The sequence below is a fragment of the Carassius gibelio genome, chromosome B24 (genome assembly GCF_023724105.1).
Source record: "Carassius gibelio isolate Cgi1373 ecotype wild population from Czech Republic chromosome B24, carGib1.2-hapl.c, whole genome shotgun sequence".
Classification (NCBI taxonomy): domain Eukaryota; kingdom Metazoa; phylum Chordata; class Actinopteri; order Cypriniformes; family Cyprinidae; genus Carassius; species Carassius gibelio.
Window position 1 is genome coordinate 7,563,348 of NC_068419.1, and position 19,256 is coordinate 7,582,603.

General features: G+C 36.6%; 2 protein-coding genes and 2 long non-coding RNA genes across 5 annotated transcripts; 1 reads left to right on the plus strand and 3 right to left on the minus strand.

The window, feature by feature from the left end:
• Positions 1-879: 879 nt before the first annotated feature.
• LOC128012912 (tumor necrosis factor ligand superfamily member 10) lies at positions 880-4,655 on the minus strand. Of its 2 annotated transcripts, none has more exons than XM_052595502.1 (5): positions 4,486-4,655; positions 3,275-3,421; positions 2,970-3,015; positions 2,780-2,854; positions 880-2,285 (listed from the first exon to the last, which is right to left on the minus strand). In XM_052595502.1, the coding sequence occupies exons 1-5, from the start codon at positions 4,597-4,599 to the stop codon at positions 1,822-1,824; spliced, it is 846 nt and encodes a 281-aa protein (XP_052451462.1). In that variant the 5' UTR covers positions 4,600-4,655; the 3' UTR covers positions 880-1,821. The 2 variants fall into 2 exon arrangements, with proteins under 2 accessions (XP_052451462.1, XP_052451460.1); XM_052595500.1 differs by having other exon boundaries at positions 2,780-2,893.
• LOC128012913 (uncharacterized) lies at positions 4,647-12,901 on the plus strand. Its single transcript, XR_008183208.1, has 4 exons — positions 4,647-5,120; positions 11,371-11,407; positions 12,290-12,380; positions 12,464-12,901. It is a non-coding gene; the product is annotated as an uncharacterized LOC128012913 (long non-coding RNA).
• On the minus strand, positions 8,910-9,979 carry LOC128012914 (uncharacterized). The gene is made up of 4 exons (XR_008183209.1): positions 9,686-9,979; positions 9,358-9,504; positions 9,061-9,249; positions 8,910-9,029 (listed from the first exon to the last, which is right to left on the minus strand). It is a non-coding gene; the product is annotated as an uncharacterized LOC128012914 (long non-coding RNA).
• Positions 12,902-14,555: 1,654 nt separating the features above from the next.
• LOC128012903 (neutral cholesterol ester hydrolase 1) lies at positions 14,556-18,656 on the minus strand. Its single transcript, XM_052595484.1, has 5 exons — positions 18,432-18,656; positions 17,095-17,326; positions 16,796-16,865; positions 16,527-16,698; positions 14,556-15,514 (listed from the first exon to the last, which is right to left on the minus strand). The coding sequence occupies exons 1-5, from the start codon at positions 18,567-18,569 to the stop codon at positions 14,894-14,896; spliced, it is 1,233 nt and encodes a 410-aa protein (XP_052451444.1). The 5' UTR covers positions 18,570-18,656; the 3' UTR covers positions 14,556-14,893.
• Between the last annotated feature and the right edge of the window lie 600 nt (positions 18,657-19,256).

Genomic DNA, 19,256 nt, shown 5'->3' on the forward strand with positions numbered 1-19,256 from the left:
TGTTGTCCATATGTGAGTGCATAACTTGTATGGCTGTACATGAGTGAACTGTATGTGTCCAATGTGTTTTTTCTTGGCTAAATCAACCAGAAGTAACATGAAGGTGGGTATAGCTTGTGGAGGTGGCTTTTTTTACAGGGCTAACATAATATATAAGCATGCAATTTTAATGAGGTATTTCATTAATATTCCAGCTCAGGATAAATATAGCATAGGTAGGCACTATTGGGAACGTGGGAAAATCCATATATATTGCGTTTGTTTTCAATTGGAGCATCTTTGTCTACAGTAACCATATATACTGCACCTAAAACATCAGATGTTAAAAATATAACTATTAATTGGTCAAGTTCCAAAGAACACTAGATGGTTAGCTGGAGTCATAATCCATAGGGTGCAGTAATGTTCTGGACTTTTGCCCAGAATTTTATTTTCAGCATTTACCACAAGTGGGCAGATTACAGACAAAAATAATTTGCTATTTTGCTATGCACCTCAGCAATTTGCATATTCATAACCTTTTTGTTTATAGGAAATCAAATCAATCTTTCTACAAATGTATGTAAAATGAGAGCCAAATCAAAGAAATAAAATAGCCATAATGCAAAAAAATGTAAAAGTTCCAGTGGATAGCAAATATTTTATATATAAGAATAATCACCTAATATATTGTCACAGTTTAGATAATGTGTGTGTTTGTGTATACATACATTCATATTTAAAGACAATATAACTATACTAATATTGTTGTAACATTTTTTTTTGTATTCATTTTTATTTCTATTAACTTATCTCTGACTGTTACAACAATATTGAAGTAATATAGTTACATGGTCTTAAAAATGTTTAATGAATCACCCAATAATTGCTTTACCAACATACTGTATAGTGTCCATATTTAATATGAAGAATTATGGTCTGGGTAAGAAAGTATACAGAAAGGAAGAACACGGTGTACTGTAACGTACATAGTTACTTTGAACTGAGTCAGTCAGTTTCAGGATAAATGTTATAAAATTAACAAACACTACAAAGAACAAACCAAAAATGCAGAAATCCTCAGTATAAGTTCAGCATTGGTAAAAGTATATACAACAGATAGTATGTACAAGACGATTTACCATTTTACAACGTCACAGTGATTTTCACATTTAGCTAATGTACAAGATTTATGCTTAAGGAATGAATTATGATATAAAAATAACTCGCAATACAAACACAATTATAGTGCTTATGCTGACAATCATGTCAATAATACAATCAAGGCATGATTTAGAAGTCTCTCCAACTGCATTTCTACATCCTAATATGCAGTTAGTCTTTTAAAAATGTGAGAAAGGCAATACAATCACAAGTCCAAAGAGGACAGAAGCACACAGGAAAAGCCTGCAGCTCTTCCACAGGTGTGAAAGTCTCGCTTAAAGTCGCGCCCTCCTTTTTCCTGCCCGGACAGACGCGTCGTGTCCAAACAACTCGCTTCCAAAATGTCCTGGCAAGCCCCTCGCTTTCTGTCGCCCCTCCAGGGCAGACGTGCTGGATTTGAGCTCCAACACGTTTCACCAAGGAGTTGATTTACGATCGGATCCGTCGACCGAATGTAAAAAAAGCACCAAATATTTGCCCCTTTCCGAGCTCTCATCAATCAAGGTTAACTGTTTTGGCAAGAGACGGAGCACTTCGGCAGGCGCGTCCAAATGTTTTAAGGCGCTTGGCGGCCGTTCAGATAAAGCTCAGGTAGAAATACCGTGCAAGCCGAGTCTTGTTGCTCATCTTGGAGCTCAAAACAAAGCGTGAGCTGCTCTGTTTTCTAGTTGTGCATCACTAGCTGACCAAAAACGCTCCGAAGAAGCTTGACTTCTCGTCCATGTCGATGGTGCTTACGTTGCTGACCGTCACAAACACCCTGTCGCCTCCTCCAAGCTGAAAAAGCCCCGCTTGGTAGATGGAATACAGGCCGTATTCTGTGTCACGTGACCAGCAGGTCGTCCGGGCGTTCTTCATTAGCAGGATTGGCACCGGATACGAACTGACTTTTTTATAAACATACTGCAACATCGGTTTCCCCCGAACCGATTCGCCCAACGTCCTGTCCTCTTCCTCACGGTCGCTTTCGTCTTCCTCAATAAGCATATGTCGGAAGTAAGTTTGGGAGTAGATGTAATAAAGCCCGGCCTGCGGCAACACCAGTTCTCCGTCACTTAACTCCACGTTCTGGAGGAAAGCCAGACCTTTTTCAGACTCCCACGACTGAATCTTCTGGCCATACACCTTCCTGTTTGGTTGACCTGCATTGTTAAGCCAAAGAGAAGGATCATGGGTCGGGTTTGACAGAAAAGCTGCATTGTTTCAGCATTTGGCAGACGAACAGAACGGAGTGCTTGTTTCAAAGACTCATCTCGTTTTGTTTAGGGCAAGTAGCCACAGAGATATGATGAAACAGTTTTTTTTAAAAGAGTAAAACGTCCTCTGACCTACATTAAAGGTTTATGGGCTTTCTTTGAAGGAAGCTAACATCAAAATGCAATGTTTATTTGCAGGAATGCAAAGCTGTTTTTGCATAGCTCAGTGGTTTTCCAGTCTGGCTGCATATCTTAGTGTACTTAAAAGGTGAATGTGGACTATGACCCAAAGATAAACTAGTAGTTGCTGTTGTTGTAATAAATCAGGACAAAAACAGAAACTGAAAAGAGCTGCAGAAGTCAAACTTTAACAAATTCCAGCAACTAATAAACAAAGCTTACATTTTTTTTTTTTTTTTTTTTTTAGGAACAAGACATACCTCCTCCATCTTTTTCTGGTATATAGCTCCCAGTCACATGTGCTGCAATCTTAGGCCGAGGGAAATCATCTTGATCTTGGATCACCAAAGAGGGAAGTACACGTGAGACTTCGTCTGTTAAAAGCCATAAGGTTTGTTCACTCGTAGTTTGTCTTCACATAAAATAAAATATGAATGTGCTGTGAAATACCTTTGACAGCAGATGAAATTTCTTTTTGGTAACGACTTGACATCGACTGTTAAAGGAAATTAAGAAATGAAAAATAGCATTTAAAAAAGATTCAATTTCAGGTTTCACAATGAGTGTTGTGCCTAGACCAATCATAGAGATTCAGCATAGAGATTCTAAGGAATTCTCCTAATCTGGGTTTCCTCAAGCTTAAAGGAAATTCCTCTATTAATTAAAAAAAGGAAAAACAATCCAAGTCATAAATGGACTCATTGTCTACACCCTGGCCAGCTTTATGATTCACGACCCCACTCTGAAGCGGATACCTTTTCAATCAAAAAGTGGAGCTGTTGAGTGACCTGCCAGCAGGGGTCGTCCTTTCCTTCCGCCGCGTTCAATTCCTGAGCCTTTATTGTTCTGAGGTTAGCGCGCATCAGACACGACACGCTGCTCTTGGAGAAGGTCTCTTTCATCTGTAAATAAAAAAATATATACTATTAAATATTATATATATATATATTTAATTAAATTAGCTCGGTGACCAAACAAAAAGTTTTTCATGTACTACATAAGCATTTTAAATGCGCATATTATATAAATTATTGTTTTACTTAGCCTACATAAAAAGTAAAAATAATGATATTACACATACTTATTCTAATTAAATCAAATCTAGGTCCATGACAGTAACAATTTTAATATTTTTTCTCTTTTGTATACATAAAATGCAACAAAAAAAATGATACTTTTAGAAATTATACATTTATATAATTTTAGTTATCTATTTATACAATGCAAAATCTAATTGACTTTCATTATTATATGATGACTGTCTGATTATATTTGCATTCATAAGTCGCAAAAAAGTTAAGACGTTTTTTTATTTATAATCAAAATTGTTTTATATTGCATGTTTACAAAATGACATTTACTATTATTATTTTTTTTAATCGTATAATTTTTTCTTGCATACAATGCTGAAATAATTATATAATATTATAGATGCGTATTTGTAATAAAATGATAAATGCTTAAATCGTGTCATTGTATGTATACACAAAATTTAAAAAATGAAAATAAGACACGGTATGTTCCATTTCTAATGTTATGCATACATAAAATGCACTGTATGCATAGAAATCTGTTCTATGCATACATTGCCCAAATTAATACAATATGTGCTTTTTTTAATTATTTATTATACAATAATAATTATAGAAATATATATTTTGCATACACAAAATGCTGACTTTTTTTCGCAAAAACTGTGCATTGCCATTGATAGTCGTCTGCTGTTGCTTAACTTGTACTTCAGGCTCCACTGAGCGACCTGTTGGCAGCTGTCCACTAAACAAAATGCAGGCAGAAACCTCAGCAAACGAACCGAGAAACGCTTTCAAACCAAAGCAATTCGCTCCAGAGTCTTCGATTTAATGCCATTTCCAGTGTCGCAATATGCACAACAAGGCGATAAGGCAAACTTTGCACAAGTTCTGAGGTAACGTGAATAAACACGCTCATGTTAAACGGCGCTTACCGTCGATAAGACGTTGCTGAAGTATATGAACGTTACAGCCACGGCTATTGTTTGCAGGAGAATTGCAGCCAGCAGCAGAAGTCCGATATATTGCATGGTGTGTGAGCTTGTCATGCTGACCGTAGCGTGTGTTACTTCAGCTCGAGACAAAAGCTGGGGCAGAATTCCTTCTCAAGTCTCTACATATGAAAAAACATGGAGGCGGGGCAGCGCTTGACTATCAAGGAAACTAAGTGCAGGTTTTGCTTTCCTGTAAAGATGTGAATGTGTAAAGCCTCTTTCGTTTTTGCTTTTATGTTCAGTTCGATCATAATATGTAAGAATTACTTTAAAAGTTACGTAGCTTAGCCTTTGTCTCATAAAATCGTTGGTGTCCTGCTGGAAAATCTCGTTTAAAGTCATAACTCACTCAAAATTGAATTCTGTTAGGCTATCATTTTCCCCAGTTTTTCCTAACCCCTATGGCTTTCCTCATTCCATGCATGGAACACAGATGGAGATGTTTGACGGAATGACAGTTTAATCGCTGTTCACTTTTATTGTTTCAGAAAGAAAACATCTGAAGTGAAAAGTCTCTGTTTGATTTCCACTGAAGACAGATGGATGTAAAACAACATGAGGCCGAGGAAACTGTGGTAGTATTTTTATTTCTGAGCGAACTGTACCTTTAACCAAACTTTATCACATATGATGAATTAATTTGTAAGGTGCCTTAATTATAAACATTTTGAACTTTGCTAAAGAATATGTATTATGTCATCTGATTTATAGTCCTAGCAAGTAAATTACCTTTTAGTGTAATTCTAAAAATGTTCAAGTTCAGGTCCCATCAAGTGTTTTTACTTTGAAATCTGAAGATTTTTTTTATATTTTAAACGTAAGTTGTAGAAAAATTGTTATATCAAATACATCAGACTTTTGAGAAATTAATTTGTAGGCCTACATTTCTCAGTCATCATTGTATTGAACTGCATTATGCTAATGCCCACCAAACTTAAAACTACAGCGCTTTGAATCCTTTGTGTTAAGTATTAGACTGTATTAGACTACTTAGTTGGTTTAAACTGGAAGAACATCTTGGATTAGAACTTGAATTAATGACCAACTTGCATCAGCATTTAGAAACCATCCACAGTGTTCCGCTTAAGATGGATTTAAAACAATTTACAGTTTTATTTTTAATGAATTGATTTATTTTCATTCAGGAACATTCTGATTTTAAATCAGATTCACGTATTGTTCTATTGCAATGTAGCGTTGTTCTTGTTCGAGAAAACATGACCAATTCTGACTGTATTTGATTTCTAACATGTGGTTGCAATCTGGTCCCATTTACAAAGTCTAGGGGGTATTCCATGTATTGTGCTTCTCAGGGGCTGGCCAGTTCTTGCCATCTGATTTAAAGAGCTATTCTGTTACTCCCATCAACTTCAGCTGACAGGTTTTGGTGGGCCCCTTTAAAAAAAAAAAGGAAAAAAAAAGTAAATTGTAAATTTTAGGGTCCAAATAGTGCAACTACATTTTCTTCCTGTTGTCCAACCATGTTTAACTCTTCTATATAGTTTTTACATCACATGACAAGATGATTTGCTCATGTCATTCCAGGTGCTTCATAACACCAAGTACCTTTCAATCCCAAGCCAACGGACAAATTTTCCAAAATACATGAACGTTATACAACCCCCAAAATGTTTATTAAAAACAGTGTTTCTTTTGTTCCATCCATGAGTATGATTATTAAGTTTAAAGAAATAATAAATAGGAATAACACTCTTTAAAAAGCACTACTGTTTCCAGCAGATCATATTTACTCGTTAACCTGGAGGTGCTTACATGTTCTCTCACATTACCGCTTATAGAGGCTTATAAAACGACTCCCAATGTGAGTTCACAGCGGAGCAGGATAGGGGCCTTCCGATGCTCTGTCCCACTCCGCAAGCTTCAGCAAAGTTACCCAGTTTTGCTTTTTTTCATGGACTTGTTTGTGCCAGATGTGTCACGCTGAGATTAGATCAGCGTTTATAATCAACAGCAGATGAACGGAGGTGACCAAACATCAGCAGAAATCAGCAGAAAATGAAGGGCATGCTTCTTTATTAAGATTTAGCAGTGCTCTTATATAGGCTTATTGTGAAGAACCAGTCTGATTGGCAATATAGTCAAACAATGCATGTGCTGATTGTTTACATTAATTCACAATTCTGAAGCCAAAGCAAGGGATTGCAAAGCTAAACAAATTGTCCTCGCATGTAGAACAATGGAATTACTGGTATGAACCTTGTTCTTAATTCAAATATTTCTTTTTGTTTCCACACCCATTCTCTTTCGCTCTCTTTCTTTCTTTCACTCTATCTCTGCCAGCCAGCTGCGTTCGACTGTGGTCTCTGAAGGCCACGGTGTTGACACGTCCTGCTCTGAATTGCAGGCAAACTAAACAATGCAATAAGCAGCACTGTGGATCTGAACGTATCTGGCACATACACAGTGGAAGGGAGGAGGAGGAACACAAAAGGAGAAAAAAGAAAAACAACGGCAGGCGACCAGTGGACGGGCCGGAAACTTGGGATTTTCCAGCAGAAGCGAATGTAAAGTGTTGATTTGGCGGGGTTTGTTTTAGCTGACGCCAGGAAAAGCTGCAGCCAAAGAGTGACAAACTCATCGCTTATGGTGACCCTGCCACATTCATGCATCAGCAGAAAGATCTGAGGATCTATTTTATGAGTGTGTGGGTGGTGTTGGTGTGGGAGGTAGTGGACGGAGACTCTTCTGCCCATGAAACACGACTGTAGTCTGGCGCCATGATTGACCGATGGCCGCACCGGAGAGAAATTCCTCCCCCACTGACTCCCTTTTTCTTGGAGCTGAATGTTTGAGAAACTCCTGAACACACAGGAACACTCTCTCATCGTAACTACACTGTAAAAAATAAGTGTAATTTTAACTGTAAAATTTTGTAAAAACGCTACGGAAAAAAACTGATAATAGGTTAACAGTAAGTTCCCGTACTATATACAGGGAAAAACTGTAAAAGATCTAACAAAGCATTTAATGTAAATTTACAGTAAAATTCTGTTAATTATACAGCTTTTAGAAGTAAAAAAAGAACAAATCAATGTATAATTTACAGTCTAAAACTGTAAACTGATATTCCCAGAATTCCCTGCGTGACACTCCACGTTTGAACGTATTTTGTTTAAATAATCATGTTTTTAAATAGTTCTTGTTATCAGTTATGTACATTTGAGCTTTATGTTACATCTTCTGTTGCTTAATGAAAGTTTTTTGCATTATTTAAGTATCACGTGTGTTACCATGATGGTGTTTTGTGTTTCCATAAATGTGCACCTTCTATATGTTAATATATACTTCTGCTTGTGGTGAAGCTACTTGTGATGAGCTTTGATACTTCATGTGGCTTTCTCTTATACAGTACCATCTTTATTATTATGGTGGTTGTCAGTATTTTTCAAGGTACAAAACAGATTTAATTTTGTGTGTTGTTGAATTTACTGGTTTATATTCACATTTTCTTGTTTGTAAATTACAGCTTTATATTGTAAAATTAACAGTTTTTGACGTAAATGTGTTTACAACTTTCTGTATTTTTACAAAATTATTCTGGCAACCACAGCTGCCAAAAAGTTTTTGTAAAAACAACAAGAAATTTTTTACAGTGTATTAAACTTTCAAAAGGAGAAAATCCAAGATTATATCTAGGGAGCAGAATATCATTAAGACTTGTAGGTTTAATCGTTTGACTTTAGTAAGCAACAATTTAACAATAGCTAAGAAACTACAACATTCTGGTAAACCTTAGCAAACATATAATAGTGCCCTGGAAAACCCCACATAGAAACCATGTTCACCAGCCAGAAATCATAGCAACCACATGGTAAAGCCCTAGCAATCACCCAGAGTACATAGCAATGCCCTAGTAACCACCAATAACACATACAGTAGCAACTACAGTACATGGCAACATCACAGAAACGACCCAGAAAACAAAGCAACACCATGGTTAGAATTATGAACACCTTTGCAACCATAGCAATGTCCCAGCAACCTCTCAGAAAACATAACAATACCCTGACAACCTCTCAGATCAAACAACACCCTGACAACCTCTCAGAACACATAACAACAGAGACAACCTCTCAGAACACATAACAACAACCTCTCTGAAGAAACAACACCGACAACCTCTCAGAACACATAACAACACCCTGACAACCTCTCAGAACACATAACAACACAGACAACCTCTCAGAACACATAACAATACCCTGACAACCTCTCAGAACAAACAACACCCTGACAACCTCTCAGAACACATAACAACAGAGACAACCTCTCAGAACACATAACAACAACCTCTCTGAAGAAACAACACCTACAACCTCTCAGAACACATAACAACACCCTGACAACCTCTCAGATCAAACAACACCCTGACAACCTCTCAGAACACATAACAACACAGACAACCTCTCAGAACACATAACAATACCCTGACAACCTCTCAGAACAAACAACACCCTGACAACCTCTCAGACTACATAACAACATTCTGACAACCTCTGGTAACCACCAATAACACATACAGTAGCAACTACATGGCATCATCACAGAAACGACCCAGAAAACAAAGCAACACCATGGTAAGAATTATGAACACCTTTGCAACCATAGCAATGTCCCAGCAACCTCTCAGAACACAAAACAACACCCTGACAACCTCTCAGAACACATAACAACAGAGACAACCTCTCAGAAAACATAACAACAACCTCTCAGAACACATAACAATACCCTGCCAACCTCTCAGATCAAACAACAACCTGACAACCTCTCAGAACACATAACACAGACAACCTCTCAGAACACAAAACAACACCCTGACAACCTCTCAGATCAAACAACACCCTGACAATCTCTCAGAACACATAACAACACAGACAACCTCTCAGAACACATAACAAAACCCTGACAACCTCTCAGAACAAACAACACCCTGACAACCTCTCAGAACACATAACAGCACCCTGACAACCTCTCAGACTACATAAAAACACCCTGACAACCTCTCAGAACACATAACAAAACCCTGACAACCTCTCAGAAGAAACAACACCGACAACCTCTCAGAACACATAACAACACCCTGACAACCTCTCAGACTACATAACAGCACCCTGACAACCTCTCAGACTACATAAAAACACCCTGACAATCTCTCAGAACACATAACAACACAGACAACCTCTCAGAACACATAACAAAACCCTGACAACCTCTCAGAAGAAACAACACCGACAACCTCTCAGAACACATAACAACACCCTGACAACCTCTCAGACTACATAACAGCACCCTGACAACCTCTCAGAACACATAAAAACATTCTGACAACCTCTGAAAACACACAACACCCAACACATAGAAACACCCTGACAAGCTCTCAGAACACACAACAACGCCATGACAACCTCTCAGGACACATAGCAATGCCCTGTCAACCTCTCAGAATACATAGCAACACCCTGGCAACAATTTGTAATGCCATAGTATAGCGGTGTTTGCACGGGAAAGCACTCAAAGTTCTGAATGTAATTTCGCATGACAATAAGTCTCAGGGCTGTTTCATATCAGCTTTGGGTTCACTACAGTTATATAGAGCTGAACTGTGATATCATTGTGTTACTATGCACTTTTCCAAACTGATAGCAAGCTAAAGTGAGAACTAATAGGACCTCAGGGCTGGTTTTCCCTCCTGAGGGATTTTTAAACTAAGCTGCAGGGGCCGTAAAGACTTGACAGAGCGCTGATGAATGTGTGATCATATCCATTGCGAAGAACATGGGGGGTTTCACAGAGTTACAGGGCCTTGATTCAATGCTTCATTGCACTTGGGGAATCAGGAATTTGGCTCGTGAAAAGACTCCCAATTTTGGGGGGCCCACTTCATCGTCAAAAAATAAAATAAAATCACTTGTTAGTGTCAAATGCTCAAAAATGGAAAACAGAGCAGGAGGAAATGAAGAAGGGGTGAAAGAGTAAAATCATTTGTTGGAGCTATAAAGTCATGGGGGGGCTAAAATTATATTCTGACATGCCTAAGCCATGCAATAAAAGTGCCAAGAGACTTAAAGGTCGTTTTACAAGGGCGTATTGTACTTCTCAGTGACATCACTCCTTAGTAAGAGGGAAGGGAGACAGGGAGATTCCCAGTTTTCCCTCTGGGGTGAAAAAGGCCAAGGTTGATGTTGATTGCCATGTCGCCATGTGGGAGGATTGTACTGAGGGCCGGCCTGCCCTCGCTTCATCCATAGCCATTAGAGCTGAAATGAATGCATGCTATATATTTATTTAGGTTTTTAAATAGACATACACTTCAGGTCAGAGATCGCTGAGAAAGTCTGTCTGGAACCGCTAGAGGAGGAGGAGATTTCCTCGGCTGATTTATGAAGATGAAAATGTGAAGGCTTAGAGGGGTGTTGAGTGCTTTTAGACTTGGCAGTATTTCTCTATTAAGAGGCTGTGAAAGCCAAATGGTCATTCTTGGGTGGGGTGTGATAGATGAGCTAATCTCTGACTCTGCGTGCAAATGCGCAAGCCAACATGTCAAGTACAGAAATGTACATGAAACAGGCTCAAATGTTCATCAGAAAGTCTAAGTATGACCACTCAGTGATGTACATAATGTACTGTGAGCGTCAGTGCTGGACAAAGTCATGTACTGAGATTAACACAGTTAATGTAATGAAATACATTTCAGCGTTACTTTAGCACTACCACAAAATAGATCAAGACCATGTAATTATTCACTCATTTACATATATTAATTTACATTTACATGTATTCATTTTGTTTGTTTCTGTTCCACAGAAGACGGAAAGGGTTGTAGACTTGGAAGAACATGAGGGTGAGTGAATAATTAAAGTTTTATTTATTTTATTTAATATTTTTATTGAACCATATCTTTAATTATCAAAAGTAAATGTACTGTTTCAGAGACTATTAATCTGTTTAAAACCCAGCAAAAAAGCATGAGAAAGAATGGAAAAAAATATGGGAGAAAATCCCAAATTATAAAATAAGAATTTATAATCCAACATCACATTATCAGACAACATAACTTATGATAAACAGAATATTACTGTGTATTTGCTTGGAGGCTTACAGTTATTATAGTTATCATTCTGTTTGGTGTGAATAGTATGGTGGATGGTGATTTTTAAATCAGTTCACAAATGGCACTGAATGATTCATTTGTGACTTAGCATGGGCAGAGTTTTCTAAAAGCATTGTGAGCAAAGTAGATCGTAGAGAGCATTTGGTGCCAATTAGGCTTATGATAGTTTTGGGAAAAGCAGCCCTGGCCAATTTCGGACATTGCTATTTCTTCTTGGAATGGGTCTCAGTGTCTTCAGTGAATTAAGGAGGAGTGACGTTTTTTATGACATGTAGTGGAGTAAAACATAAAATATCAGACTTTTAGAATGTAGTGAAGGAAAACATAAAATACAAACAATCTATTACTGGATTTGCTCAAGTTTTTGAATCCGGTTGTGGTTGTTCACACTGTATGTGTCATATTTAAACTGAGTTCACTTTCAAAACAGTTAAGCGCTCAGAAGTGGAGGTAACCATTTTTTGTGTGTGTGTACATTGCCACATCGAACCTTCTGTTAGAAATGAAATCAGACTTTGATTTAACATCATTTTTTAATGAGTCACTAAGTGTCTAGCTGTCATCAGCTCAGGAATATTGCCGTAGTAGCTTTGACAATGAACTGCTTTACAGGAAAATGGGAGGCCTGGCTTCGTGCAAGCAACTACCCTTTAATTCAGGAAGCAATGAACAATGTGAAAGATAACATTCCTCCAAGCGCTAGGTATGTGAACCACTCTGGTCTTGTTTTCCTTTGAAATAATCACGCAGCTTTCCCTGATTAATCACTGACTACTCATATTACAGGTGCTATAATAATCTGCATGGGATTTGAGACGTTGGCATGAAAAACTCTTCCTGAAGACAAATCATGCAAAGTTTGAAAATGTGTATCGGGTTATGTAGCTGCTGGGAACAGGAACTGCCTCGCACTTTGCCACCTAGCTTCTTGAGATCAAGTTTGCCCGTGTGACATGAGCTGTCACACTCTTGAGTAGGTTCACATAAAAACATTTTTCAGTTTCTCTGTCAATGCACGAATGATAACAGGTTATTCCGGTCAGCAGGATAATCTCAGTTCGGCCTGCAGGCTAACGCTGCCTGTGCTCACTTAAAGAGTTAGCAATTCACCCTTCTGTCACAGTCACAATAAAAAAAATCTTTGGAAAGCAAAAACAGAACTAACTTCTTGAAGACTCTTCAAAGGAAGTCAACAAACACTGGATCAAATAAGAGGTTTTCATAAATGCGTCAGAGACATAGACAAAGTTTGTTTCAAGTTCTTCTGTGTTCATTTGTTCTGTTTTGTATTTTGTGATTTCAGGGAAAAAAACACACCCAGATATGTTTATAGCTTAGTCGTTGCTCTTTTATACCGCAATAAAATGTAATATAATCAATATAATTACTTCTCATTTCAGTAAGTAATCAACGCAACATTAAGTGCAAGGTATACATTTATCAGTTTGTCATCTTAGTACCTTAGCATTGCTATAGCACAATATTCTGTTTATAAAATGTATAAAATGTATATAAAAGTTAATAATAGTAAACATTTTAAATTATGCTGAGACAAAAGTAAATTAAAACACAAAATTTAAATGACATTAATAAAATGACTGTGGATAGTATGGCTCTGATAAGTTTAGTGCAAATTTTATAAAACATAAATATATACAATATAAATAATACAAATATATATATTTTTGACATAACGTTGTTAAAATATATTAAATATTATAAAGAAAAGTCATGTGGATAATACAGCTGGTCTATGACTTAAATAGTAAGAAATGTTCATATTGTTCATATTAAAATCCCTGATGTTTTTTTGGAAGATATTAGAGTTTTGTGCTGGAGAACAGTGAGATCTTTCACGAAAGCAAGTCATTGTCAGCGGTTTATTTTGTAGCCAAGAAATCACATAACCAAGATGATTTCCCAAACAATTGCTATATTTTAGCACAGCATCAAAAGAAACATGATTCCAGCCTTCACTGACTCACATACTCATCATACCTGAAAGAAGACAGTAGTATCATTTTGGAAACTGGCATGCAATGTGGTTACAAAACAATAAGAGCTAGAAAAGAGGACATAAATGAGGGTGTATTACAAATATCTGTTCATTTCTTTATGCTTTTCCCTGAGAATAGTGGTAGTTTATGTAAAACATCTAGAGAAACTGATTACTGTCCCCACACTTCCAATTAGAGAATAAAAGATGCAATAAAAGCGAAGGTCTCACAGGTGAGAAAAACAGCGAGAGCCGCATTCCGCCGCACTCATCTGCTCCCCCCGGCGCTTCCCATGCGCTAACAGTGACAGATAGCTTCCCTCAAATACTCCCTTCCAGCTCGTGTTTCACTAAACTACCACTCCGCTAGGTTTTTAGGAAATTCCCTTTTGTTAAAAATGCTGACTGCCAGCAGCAAAGAAACTGCCAAAGAAGTTGCAATTCCAAGTGAAGAGTTCGAACATTTTCCCAGCAGTGTTGTATTTTAACAGGCGTAAGTTATATGTAAACATGATGATACGCTCTGAGAAAAGATTTTATGGCATAAACATATTTTTATGAACATGTGCTATCCATCTAAAATGATATCTGTCCCTGAAAGCTCTGTCATGCCAAAAATAATATGTAAATTACTAATTTCCCCATACATTATTATTTTTTTGAGTAATTACCATTAATAATTTTTCTTTCTTTTTGGAAAAGTAAATACTGCTTGTTTTGTTTGAGTCAGTACCCTTTCTATTTTCTATTATATATATATATATATATATATATATATATATATATATATATATATATATATATATATATATATATATATATATATATATATATATATTCATTTTTTTAATGCATTTTAATTTGACTTTTTGTATATTATAACCCCAAAATGTCATTTAAGTATGTTTATATGCAAATCAAAAAAGTGTTAACTTAAGCTAACAAACCAAACATTTATATAATATCTTGTGCATTTAAAGTATATATGCACATTAACTTTAGAGTTAATTTTATACCTGTTAATAAATTCCAATTGCACTGCATAAATCATTTGACATTAAATACGAATTTATAATAAATTCCCTGTATTAAAACAGCATGCTTGTTCAGATTTTGTAGAAATAACTTTAAAGCATTTTTATTATGGACTGCATGTTAAATTTACAAAATCTAATTTAAAATTAAAATATATTTAACATAGACCCAGCCTATATGAGTCTTTAGAGGTTCTCTTTCAGCCAATGGATGTAGTTCCGAAGACTTCGTCTTCCAACAGAAAATGCAAAGGGTCCAAAAGCGAAACTGAGGCATCCATGGAAGCCATCTTCAACATGATCAACAGTGACGTGGACTCCGGCCTCCTCCAGTCGTGTGGCGTACATGAGTCCGTCGTCTCTCAGCACGTCATGCTCACAGGTCATGATGTAAGCGGGCGGCACGGCCTTCAGCACTTCTGTTTCAGCTAGTAGAGGCGACGCTCTCACATCCAGCAGCCCTGGCAGCTTCTCCAGCAGCTTTGGGTCGCCGTGAAGCGGAAACACAGGTTTATAGCTCTTCTGGAAGGCCACCGGAAGAAGCTTGGTCCAGTTGATCTTGGCTTTAGCCGCTGCTATCTCCTGACCCTGATCCAGAGCTGTGTGGTTGTTTGCCAGCAAAGCAGGAAGAAGCTTCTGCTCGCCGTTTAGGTACTCCAGCCAATAGCGGGCCATCAATGACCTGTCTAACATGGGAATGTTGGCATTCTGCAGGTACGAGGGGGTGTTGAAGTCCAGGGCCTGAAGCACTGGGTACACCAGCGCCTGAACTTTAAATTTAATAGGAATGCTACTGTCTAAAGCAATCTGTGAGAACAGAGACAAAAAAAATTTTTTTTTGATTATTTGCAATCTATTACAATAAATACCTTTGATAACATGCTTAGGCACACTAGTAAACAAAACATATTTAACAATATTTAGGTGTTGTTATTCTGTATTTTGTTCAGTTTATATATATATATATATATATATATATATATATATATATATATATATATATATATATATAGTAACAATTACATGTACTTACTATTATAATAACAATTAATTATGCAAAATTACATGCAAGTAACCCTGAGCCAAACCCTAATCTTAACTCTAACCATACAGTAAGAACGTAGTTAATTAATATTAGTCAGTATGTATAATAACAGTTTAACAAGGACACCTTAAAAGATTCAAGATTTTTATTTGTCACATACATGGTAAATAAAATAAAGTTTAACCATATATATATATATATATATATATATATATATATATATATATATATATACACACACACACACACACACACACACACACACATATATGAATCATTAATTATAGTTCATTAAAAATATCAAACATTTAAAAGTTTAAAAATATACTCTAAATTATTCATTTAAAGCATTTCTACAAAAAAAAAACTTCTCAATAATTTTCTCATTCATGATCATGATGATGACGTCATGATGAAGCGTAGTACAATTAATAAGCATACTGACACTATAAACATCTTGATATTTTGGGCTATTTTGCTTCCATAATCTGTCTTCTTTCCGAAATTTATATGGTGAAGGTTTTTACAGAGGCGTTTGTTCAAATATAATTCACTCGATACAAATAGATATCCAAAATCCCTTCTGGAAATGTATGCAAATTAGTGCATATTTAATTAGATCATGCAAAATGTTCATATTTTAGCATAACATAAAACATTTTTTTACTGATATATTTTTTATTTACAGCCTTTACTCTATTCACCTTTAATGTCTTGCCTAAATGGGAAACTTTTATTTGTAATGATGACTATTGACGCTTGAGTTTCTCACACCTGTTGTGCCACAGCAGCGGCCAGGTTTCCTCCGGCGCTGTCCCCGGACACAGCCACCCTCCTCGGGTCTATGGAGTACCGACTCAACACCTCGGCTGTCAGGATGTGTTTGGAGGCCTGAAAAACATCATCATACTGGTCTGGAAACCGTGCATCCGGTGCCAGCCTGTACCTGAACATACAATTCAAATAAGATATACAAAAGTAATCAGGTAAACCGCTCATTTAATAATACAAAGACCTTCGGAAAGACCTAGGAAATTGCATACTCGACAGATATTACGACTGCATTCAGCTCCTCAGCCGTAGTCATGCACTGACGGAAAAATGGTTCCATCTCTATAAAACAGAGAGAGAGCAGTTGAAGAGGTAAAAACATAGATAATATCACTAAAAGTGTCACAACAAAAGTTTAAATAATATCTGAGAAGTGTTTCCTTGCTCGACCACGTGAGGGCGCATCGAGACTGATGAGCAAACCTATTTCTCTCGACCGATTCAACAAAATCCTTCATTTGCATGAAATCATATACATATTGAATATATAAAACAGTAAACTATCATATACTTGTACTGCAGAGTGTCCACCCTCCTCCGTGGAAATAGACCACGCCTCTTTTAAAGCTCTGTTCCTGGCCTGCAGCAGTGGACTCAAACACCAGTGCTTTCACTCCGCCAAAAGACGCCTCTGTGACTCGGACGCTTGGGCTGGACTCGTCAATTTTTGCATCCGTCCAAGCGGAGAAGTATTTTACCAACCCAAATGGCGAAGCCAGTCCAAGATCATGAGCTAAGAAACCCTGCGAGAGAGAGAGAGAAAGGTTTTCTGTCAGCAGATCTCTTATTCCATAAATGGTGATACTTAAGTGGAATTCTATATGCTAAAGTAAAAGCATTTATATATAAATATTTGAACTCTCTGGGCCTCTTTGGTCAGTAAAAATATTTATATTTATATGTTAAAGGGTCCAAAAAAAATCACACTTCCTATGACCAACATAGGAAATGAATGGCAAATAAGAATAAAAGGAAAACTCAGAGAATCTTTTGGTGGTGCAAACTAAAAATGAGCCACTGTGCAGAAAAAAAGTGCACAGCAATCAAGGGATGACTCTGTAAAATATGCAAAATAGACCCCCCCCCCCCCCCCCCACCGCACACACACGGCGAGAGAGAGAGAGAGAAATGAACCGGTAAGACTGCAACAGAGCAATTTTCTTTAGAATATTTGAATTAAAACGAATAAATGAAAAAATACTCTCTCTCTGTCTCTCTCTCTCTCCTCTCTCTCTCTCTCTCTCTCTCTCTCTCTCTCTCTCTATCCCACACACACACTCACAGAAAGAACGCAACAGAGCAAATTTTGAGAATATTCAATGACTGAATCAAAATCATAATACAAAACCTGATATTTTTCTAACCAAGAATATCTAAACCTTGACAAAAAGTTGTCTTTTAGAATGTCTAAATGAATATCTAAAAGTAAATCCTAATAAAATTAAGAAATTATGTCTAAAAAAATGGGACTCCTTAGGGAATTATACAGGAGTTTACATGACATTACACAAGTTTTCATTTGTATTTTTATGCCACCAGATGGCACAATTCTCACTTCAAAAAATGGATTTGAAATGCTTTCACTCTGTTTTAACATGAAAAGTTGCATTTATTGGAAAATATTAAAAAAATTAATAAAAATATATGAATTCTAATAGGAAAAAGTAGCTCATTCAAATTGTATAAATGTTGCATAGTATCATAAAATCCTCTCAAAATTCTAAATAATAATACAAAATATTATTTAACAAAAATCTATTACACTGATTTTCCTTAAAAAAATTACATCTCAACAAGGCTTTGTGACCCCTAAACGACGAGGCCCAGAGGGTTAATACAAAATCTTACCAACTTCATCATGCTACGCATCATTGCGTCTGAAATCATGAGTTTCCATGGCTCTGATATAGTGCTGGGCAGAGGCAGATAAATATAATAAGCAGCTGCAACTGACACTAAAACCACCCCAATCAAAATGGGCCGCATTATTAATTGTGTTAAAGGAGCATTAAATCACTCGCAGCACAAACGTCAGTGTTCATATAGTGACTGCACGTATGACACTTCACCTGATTTCCTTTCAGATAGTAGAAATTATGAAATCACAGCAGGTTTTTTATGTTAAAAGTCCTTAAGTCCACCCTAAGTGGTTGTTTACCTTTGACTGCAGTTTTTATTAGTGATTTGTGGCCCTGAACCACAAAACCAGTCATAAAGGTATTTGTAACCTTTTTAATAAGCGGCACGATAATGTCAGAAGTTGTTCTAATTGTTTTTCCCCTCCACTGGATTCAGCATGGAGAGATATACTTTTATTTTGAAATCTTCATGCTCTGTTGGTTGCATGTGTACCTTGCACAAACAACTTTGAGTGAATATATAGTATTATATAGTGTTTTCATTATGAATTCCAGTCAAGCTATTTTACACTTTTAAGAAATGAACAAGTAAGACTTCTGATTTGTCTCTTCATTTTCATGATTCATGATTTTGGAATATCATACATACTCATACATAATGTAACAACAAATATTACATTGTACTCATTTTACATCCATGTTGATCATACAGTAGAATTGAAGTGTAAATATAAAATGTACTGACAGCATAAACAGTCCCAAACAGAGATACAGTATGGCCGGTGGAACGGAACTCATTTTGTGCATAAAGCAA

Coding starts and splice junctions, on each gene's coding strand:
- LOC128012912 (XM_052595500.1), bottom strand. CDS start 4,599: ATGACAAGCTCACACACCATGCAATATATCGGACTTCTGCTGCTGGCT. Junction 3,422..4,485: donor TCAGCAACGTCTTATCGACG/GTAAGCGCCGTT, acceptor TTTTATTTACAG/ATGAAAGAGACCTTCTCCAA. Junction 3,016..3,274: donor TCCACTTTTTGATTGAAAAG/GTATCCGCTTCA, acceptor TTCCTTTAACAG/TCGATGTCAAGTCGTTACCA.
- LOC128012903 (XM_052595484.1), bottom strand. CDS start 18,569: ATGCGGCCCATTTTGATTGGGGTGGTTTTAGTGTCAGTTGCAGCTGCT. Junction 16,866..17,094: donor GTGGACACTCTGCAGTACAA/GTATATGATAGT, acceptor TCTGTTTTATAG/AGATGGAACCATTTTTCCGT. Junction 15,515..16,526: donor CCGCTGCTGTGGCACAACAG/GTGTGAGAAACT, acceptor CTGTTCTCACAG/ATTGCTTTAGACAGTAGCAT.